This window comes from Rhinopithecus roxellana, chromosome 6, assembly GCF_007565055.1.
Source record: "Rhinopithecus roxellana isolate Shanxi Qingling chromosome 6, ASM756505v1, whole genome shotgun sequence".
In the NCBI taxonomy this organism is placed as follows: Eukaryota; Metazoa; Chordata; class Mammalia; order Primates; family Cercopithecidae; genus Rhinopithecus; species Rhinopithecus roxellana.
Window position 1 is genome coordinate 112,669,618 of NC_044554.1, and position 11,988 is coordinate 112,681,605.

The 11,988-nt window shown below is 52.9% G+C and overlaps 1 protein-coding gene across 9 annotated transcripts in view; it reads left to right on the forward strand.

The window, feature by feature from the left end:
* Window positions 1-11,257, forward strand: part of DPP6 (dipeptidyl peptidase like 6) — a 1,166,688-nt gene extending 1,155,431 nt beyond the window's left edge. For all 9 annotated transcript variants that reach the window (XR_004058085.1, XM_030933144.1, XM_030933145.1 and 6 more), the window contains 5 exons: window positions 2,678-2,789; window positions 4,696-4,754; window positions 6,292-6,364; window positions 6,474-6,547; window positions 9,329-11,257. Coding sequence is in view for 8 of the 9 variants with exons in the window: in XM_030933144.1 (XP_030789004.1) it covers window positions 2,678-2,789; window positions 4,696-4,754; window positions 6,292-6,364; window positions 6,474-6,547; window positions 9,329-9,475 (465 nt within the window). In the remaining variant the exon portion in view is untranslated. The remainder of the gene's footprint in view (window positions 1-2,677; window positions 2,790-4,695; window positions 4,755-6,291; window positions 6,365-6,473; window positions 6,548-9,328) is intronic.
* The last annotated feature ends 731 nt before the right edge of the window (window positions 11,258-11,988 follow it).

Below are 11,988 nucleotides of genomic sequence, written 5' to 3' on the forward strand. Positions count from 1 at the left end.
CCAGAAGCAGGGGATGCAGGAGCCCCCCAACACCTCCTCCTTACCTGCTGGAGGTAAGGCAGCCAAGAGGTGGGCTGGTGGCTTCGCTCCTTGCTCAGAGCCCGGGCACAGAGCCCTAGAGGTGCATTCCAGGCGCCTAGAGGTCCACTCACTGCCCGTGAGGCCCGAAGCCACTGGCTCATTGGTGGGTGTAACCTGGGTGTCAGTAGCCATCACCTCTCCCCACCCCCATGGAAGTGACTTCCCAGCAGACTGGCAGCTGAAAGGCAGGGAGCCTGGGCTGTGGTCAGTCTTTTCCAGTCCTAACTCTGCCCCAAATGCACATGGATGCCACTCCTGAGGGCCTGGTCTCCTTCCTGTGCCTTACATACAGCCCACCCGCTCAGGGCCTTTCATAGTTCACTTTTGGACAAAGAGGTTTTCTCAACAGGCGGTTGGTCCGGAAGCACAGGCAGCTTGTGGCAAAGGGAAAGGGGACCCCGTGCACCTGTCAGAGCACAACTGATGCACCCCCACACCCTGTACCCCCGCACTGAGTTCTGCTGAGGACATGTGTCCGAGCTCCGTGCTGGGTATCTTTGCTTTGCCATTCTGCCCAGTGGATCCGGGGCCTCTTTCCAGAGCATGAGCATTTCTGGTTTAACAAACCTTAGATAGAGGTCCATAGACCCCACAATAGTATTTCTCCTCCGAGGAATAAAGCATCAATCCTTTTAGCAGCTTGGCATGTTGCAGCCTGTCCGTTCTGTTTCATCGCATGTGCCCCAGTGATCCGGCTGCAGCCTTCGTCAGGCATCACAGGACCTGGGACACAGAGCCCAGGGAGCAGCAGCTGCCCTGCACCCAGAGGTGACCTGGGGAACAAGGGGGCACCTGTGCATTATGTTCTGCAGCTTCCCCCCAACACCAAAAATCCCCCCTGCAGAAGATTGCCCATCTCTCATTTAAACCAAAGCAGGCCATGTGGCCCTGCAGGAAAATGAGTTTTAAAGAAAATGAAGAATGACAAGTAAGGACGTGTGGCGTTCATTGACAATGAATATTGTTTGTCAGAAAATGAAAATCCTCTTTCATTGTCATTAGACAAGGTGCCCCTGCCCTATTAAAGGAACACACCGGAAAAATCATGCAGGCCGTAAATGGTTGATCCTGGGGGAGTTTGGCATCACTTGCGCTTCATGGTCTCAGTCAAGTACACTCCATGCTCCCACCAACACACATGCTCACAGACTCACATACACATGCATGCTCACCCATACACATGCTCATACACATGCTTACACATGCTCACCCATACACATGCTCACAGACTCACCTACACATGCATGCTCACCCATACACATGCTCACCCATACACATGCTCACACACGTTCACACACATGTTCACATATACACACGCTCACCCATACATGTGCTCACCCATACATATGCACACACACACATACTCACACATACACTCACACACACAATTACATACACTTGCTCGCACATACACACATGCTCACACACACGATTACATACACATGTTCACACATACACGCTCAAACATGATTACATACACATGCTTACACATACACATGCTCACATGCTCATACACTCACACAATTACATACACCTGCTCACACATACACACGATGACATCACATGCTCACACATACACATGTTCACACATGCTCATACACACACACATGCTCACATACACATGCTCACATACGCACACACATGCTCACACACAGGCACACATGATCACACATAGGCTTGCACAGGTTTACACATGCTCCTACACATGCTCACATACATGCTCTCACATACATGTACATGCACACACAATATTACACACATGCTTACACATGTGCTTATACACATACACCTATGCACATGTTCACACGTTTATACACACACATCACACATACATACACACATCCATATACTCACACATTCACACACATTCTGCCACATGCTCTGTCTCTCACACATACCTGACACAGTTCCTTGCTGTACCCTGGTTCCCTCGGGGTCTTCCCTTTGGGGGCTGCAGCTCGTCTGAGCATCCAGCCTTGAAGGCATCGAGCAGGCGAGGACGTAGCACTTTTCTCTAGGGAGGTCTGCATTGCAGTATGGCTTCCTCATCCCCACCGAGGGCAGGGCAGGGCAGGGCAGGAGTCTAGGACTTACCTGAATACAGAATACCTGGGAGCGTCCGTCTCATGTCGGCCCTGTGCTGAGTATGTGCAGACCAGGACGTGCGCCCTAAGCTACTTGTTGGCCCCTCCCTCAGAATCGTGTGCAATGGCTTGGCCTCGCCCATAGACAAGGAAGGCAGCAAGAAATGCCGTAGAGAGACGCTGAGCAGGAAGGACAGCACCTTGCGCCTGTGCAGTCCGCACTTACTCTTCCAATTCGCCGTCGCATTTCATCCTCACGTCCCTTGACACCAAGGCCCAGAAGCGGAGAAGGCGCGCATCACATAATGTGCACATCACATAGGGCTGAGTTGGAAGGGAGTTGGCTTTTCATCTCGTTACTGCCGCGTAAACAACTTTCCAAGGGACACATTTTGTAAAACGAGAGAACCTGCATGGAACTGGCTGCTCTGGGGCTGTCTCCCTGCCCGAGGCTGCTTCATGCTGAGTTACCGCCAGGACTCCGACCTGTCTTCTTTCTGCGTTCTCTCCAGGATTACGGTGGCTACCTGAGCACCTACATCCTCCCAGCGAAGGGAGAAAATCAAGGCCAGACGTTCACCTGCGGCTCTGCTCTCTCTCCAATAACAGACTTCAAACTCTACGGTAAACAGCCCCGCAGAACCAAGCGCGGGACCCCACCCGCGCCCCACCCCCGCCCCAACCCCTCCCTGCGTGGCCCCACAGCCTTCCCTTCCGCACCACCGTCCCTCTAACCAGTCGCCTCCAGTCCACAGTGGCCACCTTGGGCTGACGGAAGAACCCGGGGAAGGAGCGGGAAAGGTCTTAGATGATATGTTTTGAACGAAAGTGGTCAACCCCCAGATGCCTACAAATCACATCGCAATGAAGACGACCACGAGTGGGAAACAGCTAGTGCTCCGCTGGCAGCAGTGGGGCGAGGAAGCCCGGGTGCGCAGGAGCGGAGCAGGTGCCGCAGGCTCTGCCAGGCCGCCCTCCTTCTCTGCTCCCAGAATCCGGATAGGGCCCTGCCCTGAGTTCTAGGCCTGGGCATGGGTATTTGGTGGGCAGGTGGTACTGGATAACGAAGGGATGGTTGAGAGGGAATTGCCACCGGAGAGCGATTCAGCAGAGGTCCACGTGGCTCAGCTCTGCCTTCCTATCTCCCTGGCCATGCAAACGGCACCTGGCCAGCACCTGTCCTCAGAGAGTATGGCTTTCCATGGGCACAAGGCAGAGACGGGGTCAGGGTGACCTGCTGTGGGGACCAGATGGAGATGAGCCCACCCAGGTGTGGGAACCAGACCTCTGTCCAGGCACAGAAGAGCTTTGCTGTGTTTGGGGGCTCCAGGCCCCTGCATTCTCTTCCTTATGATCACCTAACCCTTTTTCTCTGAATGGGAGCGGCACTGTGACCTGAACCCGTTTCTTAGAATATACAAAGAGGTCTTTTCTGTGACTCCGTGAACTTGCATTCAGGTCACGGCTCCGTGGCAGCCAGGCTGTTCGCTCCAGCTGTCCCCACCCTAAGCAGCGCTGGCAAGTGAGGTGGAAATGGAGGGGGGTTCCTGCTGCTGGTCCACCGCAGCCCTGCCGGAGCCTGACATTCCCTGCCAGTTAGAGGAACGAGTCCAGCCCCCATTGCCACACCTAGCCCCAGCCCTGCTATGCTGGCCGAGCCCTGTAGACACCGCCCAGCAAGGCAGGGACCACGGTGGGCCCAGCAGCCTCCTGGCTGGTGCAGCCAAGTCTCCTGACACCTTCACAACGGGCTCGCTCCAGTGCAAATTTCAACTCATAATTATACAGGAACTCTCCTGGTCCAAAATGTGAATCATGTAAGAGGACTTTCCTCGGGAATGCGGGTGGCACCTTCAAGTTGAGTGAGACTTTCTTAATTCTTTCACCATGCTGTTTCAGATTTGTCTGATTCAAATGCACATAAAAGCTGGCATCGTGGCTTGATGGCTCACCGTGCCCAAAACCAGCCAGTCCAGTCCTCTTTATTGTCTCCCGGGCGCCCTCAGGCTTACCCTGCAGGCTGGAGACACTGTGCAGAACCCTTTCCACCCTCGGCCTGGGAGAAGCCCCTCACACTCCTCCTGTCACCCAGCTGTGACCACAGGGCCTCATGCAGAGCCAAGAGCAGGGATGTGCCTGGACTTTTTAAAAAATAAGTAAATCTTGATGGAAACGTGCTCTCTTACCACCCATGCCCTTCCTAAGTGTTGAAGGAGGAGGTTATCCTATTTATTTAGGAATCAGATTAACTGGGTTTTGCTTAATTCAGGTTCTGTGGTACTGATGAAAATTGTAACACCGGCACTTACACATGTTAAGATTCCCATTGTGCTGTCTGAGGCCCCTTGTAAAGACCCAAATGATTTAGGTGGTGTTTTCAAACAACCAACAATCTGCCATGCAAGTGACAAGTGGGGATGAGCCTGAACCCCCTCCCCGCACCTGGCCCAGGGCCCTCCCTAGAGCTTGGGGGCTGTGCTCACAGGGCCTGGAAACCAGAGGTAACCTCCCTCCCTTTGCTTCCTTGCAGCCTCTGCATTTTCCGAGAGGTACTTGGGCCTCCACGGACTTGACAACAGAGCGTACGAGGTATGTTTGGGCACAACTAAAGAATGTGATGAGACCAGTCAGCCTCTGCCACAGTCTTCAACCCCGCCCTGGCTGTATGGCCCACTGTGCCTTCCCCAGCCCCACCAGCACCAAAGTCCACTCAGAAACCTCCAAAGGATCCTTCCACCAGACCGTGGCTTGAGGTTCACATGGCCTCTCTGGGTTCCGCCTGATTTCCCATTATAGGACTTGAGGGATGAGGAAGAATGTAAGAGGATATTTGATGGGGGAGTCAGTTCCAGCGTCCACAGATATCTGCCATGCACAGGACTCCTGGCTCTTGCTACAGCCAGAGCTGTGCTCCTGGGGGAGCGTGAGCTTTTTTTTTTCTTTGCTTTTTGAGATGGAGTTTTGCTCCATTGCACAGGCTGGAGTGCAGTGGCACCATCTCGGCTCACTGCAACCTCTGCCTCCCAGGTTCAGCAATTCTCCTGTCTCAGCCTCCCGAGTAGCTTGGATTATAGGCGCATGCTGCCACGCCCAGCTAATTTTTGTATTTTTAGTAGAGACGGGGGTTTCCCCATGTTGGTCAGGCTGATCTCAATCTCCTGACTGGTCAGGCTGATCTCAATCTCCTGACCTCAGGTGATCCACCCACCTCGGCCTCCCAAAGTGCTGGGACTACAGGTATGAGCCACCACGCCTGGCCTGAAAGTGAGCTCTTGACTGAGGAGCAGAAAGCCTCTCTGATGCGACCTCCTGAGTCAGACGTGTTGATTTGGTGCAGCTGTCAGACACCGCGTTTCTCCAGCTGTGTGCAGGGAGGCCAGAGCTCCCGGCCGAGGCAGCACTGCATTTTCAGAGTGGAAACTTGGACAAAGGAACTGAGTCCATCCAGGCAGTCAGCTCCCTGTGGCTCCAGGTGAAATGATGGCCCTCTGAGGCTACCTGGAGTTGGAGGAAACTCTTCCTTTTTCCCTTCTTCTCTTCCACCCCTCCTCTTCCAAAAAGGGAGTTAATGTGGGAGAAAGCTGGGTGTATTTGTCCATTTTCATGCTGCTAAGACATACCCGACATTGGACAGTTTACAGAGGAAATAGGTTTAGTGGAGAACTTACAGTTCCATGTGGCTGGGGAAGCCTCGCAATCATGGCTGAAGGCAAGGAGGAGCAGGGCTCATCTTACATGGATGGCAGCAGGCAAAGAGAAGGCGTGTGCAGGGCAACTCTGCCTTACAAAGTCATCAGCTCTCATGAGATTTATTCACTATCATAAGAACAGCACAGGAAAGACCCGCCCCCATGATTCATTCATCTCCCACTGGGTCCCTCCCACAACACGTGGGAATTATGGGAGCTACAAGATGAGATTTGGGTGGGGACACAGAGCCAAACCATATCACTGGGCTTCTGAGATCTGCCCTGCATTTCTTTGCATATATAAGGCATCCCGGTTCTCCAGGAACTTAGTATTTCCAATACACTTCACCTACCTTCTCAGTCAGGTTTCCAAGCAGAACACCTGGCTTCCCGCAGTGCAGCCCCCTAACTTTGTCCCCTTGCCCCTGCATGTGCAGATGACCAAGGTAGCCCATCGAGTCTCCACACTGGAAGAACAGCAGTTCCTGATCATTCATCCCACTGCTGATGGTAAGGACCGAAAATGTTAATTCACTGTGTATCTGGTAAGAACCTCCTCCTTGATGGCACCATGGCTTTTAACAAACGTCTTCCTCTCTTTCTTTTTTTTTTTGAACAGAAAAAATTCATTTCCAGCATACAGCAGAACTCATTACACAACTAATTAGGGGAAAGGCTAATTACAGCTTACAGGTACAGTACCCATGTTACTCTGTTTTGAACCTGGAGCAAGACATTCCTTTCATGGAGAAAGACCTGACGGGTGTTCAGGGCATTCCACTGCAGCAGACACACCTGTGCTGTGGCGGTCGGTGATGAGCAGGGTCCCAGCAGGTTGGAAAATCAGCACATGCTCAACGTTTTCTTGTAATTAATGATAGCTCCGCTCTGTACTTCAGCCAGGTTTAAATCCCTTTAGGACAACCGCCACCCTGTACTCCCACCCCAGCCCCGCTCCCCTCCTCTGGGCCGTGAGAAGAACAAAGCCAGCACCCGCCCCACCCAGCAGTGTGGCTGGGGCTATCCCAGTGTGGGGAATGGAACTGTTGTCCTGGGTTGGTGAGAGAGGTGCTGGCGGGCCCTGAGCCTTGCCCCACTGCTTCCCTCTGACCAACACCACACATTACTACACACTGGCAGGATGTCCTGGGGCTATCTGTAGCTGGGAAGGAGTGAAAGAGGGGTGCCCTTCCCAGAACTAAGCCCACTTTCCCAGAACCAACCCATGGCCCATCCACAACAGCATCAAGTGCTGACCCAGCTGCCCCAAACCTGGGCTCTTCCCAGTGATGCACAGGGCTGTCTCTGGAAACTTCTGCCATTTCCTTCCTGCCCTCTGCTCCTTTGGTGAAGCAGGTATGACCCAATGGTCTCTTCCGGTCTGAGATGAACAGGATTGCTCCTTGGAGACAAATGACAGGCACCCCGCCTCCCTCAGAGAGCTCTTGCCCTGGGCTGACCACTGCCTTGGCCTCCAGCATCCCTGCCTGTGGGAGGGAGGGACCACATGTGGGCTTGATTAGGCAGGGAGAGCTCCAACCAGAAGGGAGTTGGACCCCAGTGTGGATGAAGAGGGCAGAAGCACCCTCGAGTTTCCTTGTGAAAGACGTTCAGGATTCAGACTTCTTCACAGGGAGTGTGGCAGTTGCATGGCAGTGTTAAGCACACTGACCATGGAAGCGCCAAAGGTCCATCTGTATGTGCTCGTGTAGGCAACTCCCCAAGATATGAGGTGAGCTGAACCCCCCAGGTACACAGCAGCCTGCATCTCTGCAGGCTCCATGGGTATCAGGGAGTGGGACCCACCTGGGGACAGGCGTGTGGGCACGGCAAAGGCCTTCACAGGCACCCCATGCATCTGGAGCCAGGCCCAGCCCCAGGTAAGAGCACAGGAGCTGGGGGCCTGAGGCAGGAGGAGAAAGCTTCCTGCCCCATACCTCTTGAACTACTTGATGTTTTAATGATATATCATAGCCTAGTGACAGCATTAATAAATACTTCAAAATAAAGGTGAATTTTACCCTACAAAAAAATACAAGGAAGGCAGAAAGAGGTAGTCTAGTGTCACAGAAAAATGTGGGTTTTGGGTCGGATGCAGTGGCTCACACCTGTAACCCCAGCACTTTGGGAGGCTGAGGTATGGGGATTGCTTTAGCTCAGGAGTTTGAGACCAGCCTGGGTGACACAGCAAGACCCCATCTCTACCAAAAGTTTTTAGAAAATAGCCAGACCTAGCGGTGTGTACCTGTGGTCCCAGCTACACAGGAGGCTGAAGTGGGAGAATCACTTGAGCCCAGGAGGTTGAGGCTGCAGTGAGCTATGATCACACCATGGCATTCCAGCCTGGGCGACAGAGTGAGACTCTGTCTGAAAAATAAAAGAAAAAAATAAGATGCAGGCTTTGAATTCCCGCGTGTGTCCAGATGGTTCACAGTGCTCCTAGGAGATGGTGGTGTCACTGCACTGGCAGTAGAAATATTAGCCACCATCCTGTTGGCATCTGGGACTGAACAAGCCTCCATTCCAGGCCTCGCTCTAAGCACATCATGGCTGTAAGATCGTTTAATTCTCACAAAGTGTTATGAGCTGGAGTCTACTGAGATTATCCTCCCCACCCGACACACCTGGAATCCCGGGCTCAGGCAAGTTACCCGTCCACAGTCACAGAGGAAGTGAGCGGCCAGGATGCAAAATCCGTGGGGCAGGCCTGTGGGCACCCAGGGCAGCACGCAGCCCTTCCGCTGCAGTTTCCCACATTCAGAGTGTAACTGAGAGAGCAAAGGAGCATAATGGTGCGATCTCGGCTCAGGGCAACCTCCGCCTCCTGAGTTCAAGTGATTCTCCTGCCTCAGCCTCCCGAGTAGCTGAGACTACAGGTGTGCCCCACCACGTCCAGCTAATTTTTATATTTTTAGTAGAGACGGGGTTTCATCATGTTGGCCAGGTTGGTCTTGAACTCCTGACCTCAAGTGATCCTCCTGCCTCGGCCTCCCAAAGCACTGGGATTACAGGCATGAAATTCTTTCCATTTCTTTTCAGAGCCTGACACCCTGAAAACCTGGGCTACAGCTCTGTAGTCCCCAAGCTTGTATCCATGTTGCAAATTCAAGCAAGCAGATCCAGAGTCTAGAGTGTTGAAGGAAGAACTTCCCAAATTTTTCACCCAGTTTCCACTGAGCATTTGCTGTGCCTGGCGAGGGATAGGCACCTGGGGTAGCGGCGGTGTTTGAAGGCTGGTTGGCTTCATGAATGGGTGCTGCATTTCCACGCTAGGGGAGGGCCCCCTCTGACTGGGACAGCCAGGCAAAACTCCCAGCTTCCATCAGGAGTGACATGGTTAGGAAACTCACTTCACCAACTAAAATCCAGCCCTGGACGGGGCCCAGGTTTCACTGGGCTCCATACCTTCCGTGCGTTCCCGTCCCATGGGGAGGGTGTTCCGGGGAGAGTAATTTCTCCGTGCCTTCCTTGCAGATTTACCCCGACGAAAGCCATTACTTTCACAGCGCCAGCCTCAAACAGCATCTGTACCGGTCCATCATCAACTTCTTTGTGGAATGCTTCAGGATCCAGGACAAACTGCCCACAGTCACAGCGAAAGAGGACGAGGAGGACGACTAACCTCAGGTCGCTCTAAGCACAAACGTGGCTCTTTCTACCACCAGATGCAACTGAGGGATTTCCCTGCCCTCCCTCTTCCCTGGGAGGGGCGGGGCGGGGCGGGGCCGGCTGTTCCATAGCATGTGTGTCTCGGATGCCAAAGGCAGTTTTGCTTGGGAAACAAGCTCCTTCCCCGGGGTCATCGCTCACGGCCTCCATGGCACCAGGGGCAACTCTGTCCCCGCAGCAGCGCCTCCTGCTGGCGCCCGAGAGACCGGCACGCCGTGGCCCCTCCCCAAGGAACCGAGCAAAGGATGGTGGCGCCAAAGCCCACACCAGCCCGCAGAACACCGGCCCCTAGATTCCGGCCACCCGGCGGAAGCATGAGACCCGCCCACTAGCCTCTGTGTTCCCGTTCGCAGCATCACACCCTGTCTCATGTCACAGTGCCACGGACACAGCAGTTACAGCACAATTGTTTAGCAGTGCGCGTTCATAGATGGGCTTGCTACGTCCTGTAATGAGGACATTCACCAGGGTGAGGGGCTAAAAGAAAACCCTTTTCTGTACAAAGTCTTACTGTAGCTACGCTAATGGTTAGCCTGATAGAATTAACTCGTATTTTTCTATGGTTTTAACCTGATGCTCCAGTGTCTCCGTCACGGGGTTGTTTTGCTGTTTTTGGTTTGGCTTTGTTTTGCTCTCCTTTCTCCAGTCCACGTGTAGACTTTGCCCTTGTTTGGATGAAGAAGCAGATCAGAAGTAACCGCTCCCTCCTCAAGGCTGTCTTCAGACGTCTTGGAGACGCTCCTAAACACTGAGGGGGAGGACAGCCAATAGTACCCATTAAAAGAAATACGTACATAAAACCTCTCTCCCACTGACCTATGCTAGGGCTTGGCTGTAGATGTGCACTGTCTATTTACATCAGTCCTTACAACCATCCTTGTCCTCCTTGGTATGGTATCAAGCTTTTTCCCATGACATTTGGTTAAAAAAAAAAAAAGACAAAGCGTCAACTCCACCCCCAGGTCTACTGTGTGTGCTCGGGCCACGGGAGTCCTGAGGGTTCTGTGGACCTGTGCACTTCCCTCTCCCATCGTGGGGGGAGGCTCCGTGACCTTCCTGCCACGAGCAGGAGGTTGATGAAGTGCTATGTTAGCCTTGTAAGATACACTCCCACCAAATGTGCGGCCGGTGTTCCCAGTGTATATTTCATTCTGTTGTATATAAAGGAAGCAACGTGTGTCAGGCCTCTGTGCAGTCAACCCAACCTCCTCCCGCCAGTGCTAACCCCGTGTTGAGCCTGCATGCTGACACTCTGGCTGATCTGGACTCTAGAAGTGCTAGTTTGAAATATATCCATTACTGTCATTTCCTTTTGAGCTTGTGGACAAGCTGAATGTCAGGACTGACTTCTCCAGCTCCCAGCCCTGCGGGGGTGTCCTTGGCATCCTGTCAGCAGAGGAGATGCGTCCCTGTTGCATTTTGGCATTTGGGGTTTTGGGTTTATCCACACGAGCTCTGAACGTCCGTTATAGTTCGGGTGATTGGAAGGTCTCTGTCACCGTGTGTTTTAAAGGTGAGTCACCACCATTTGTGAAAGGACCAATGTGCTGACAGACAGGACCAATCCGAATGCTACGTGACTGTGCGTTTGCTATTTCAATGGGCCTGAACGACTACAAAGCCAGCTCGGTCTGGAAGGGGAAGCCAGCTCTGGCCACGACACCTGGTCGGAGGGACGTGGGGATGTGGCATGGTAGCGTCTGTTCATCCATGGAATAAAACATTATTTTACCACTTGGATTGCTCCTTTCTTGCTCATCCTCCACCATCTTACCTTAGAAAGTATGCAAGGCTTCAGGAGACTTTCAGAGTACCCACGGGGCCCCTCCAAGATGAATGTGTGGCCTCAAGAGCCTGGCGTGTGCCAAATGAAGGTTGCATCCGTGGTAGCAGCAGTCTGGGTAATAGAGAAGGATGCAACTAGTCAAATATATCAAAGCCCCAAATCAATCCAAGAAAATGAAACTGAATTTTGTCTTAGAAGTCTTAAGGTGGAGACGCAGAGCTATTCCCTAACCCCGAGAGTGAAACTGATTCTCAGTGGAAGCCATAGCATTGCCCACTAGAAAACTTTAATTTTTTTTTTTCTTTTTTTTTTTTTTGAGACGGAGTCTCGCTTTGTCACCCAGGCTGGAGTGCTGTGGCCGGATCTCAGCTCACTGCAAGCTCCGCCTCCCGGGTTTACGCCATTCTCCTGCCTCAGCCTCCCGGGTAGCTGGGACTACAGGCGCCGCCACCTCGCCCGGCTAGTTTTTTGTAGTTTTTAGTAGGGACGAGGTTTCACCATGTTAGCCAGGATGGTCTCGATCTCCTGACCTCGTGATCCGCCCGTCTCGGCCTCCCAAAGTGCTGGGATTACAGGCTTGAGTCACTGTGCCTGGCCAATTTTTTTTTTTTTTCTTTGGCGAGATGGGGTTTCACCATGTTGCCCAGGTTGGTCTCGAACTCCTGGCTTCAAGTGTTCC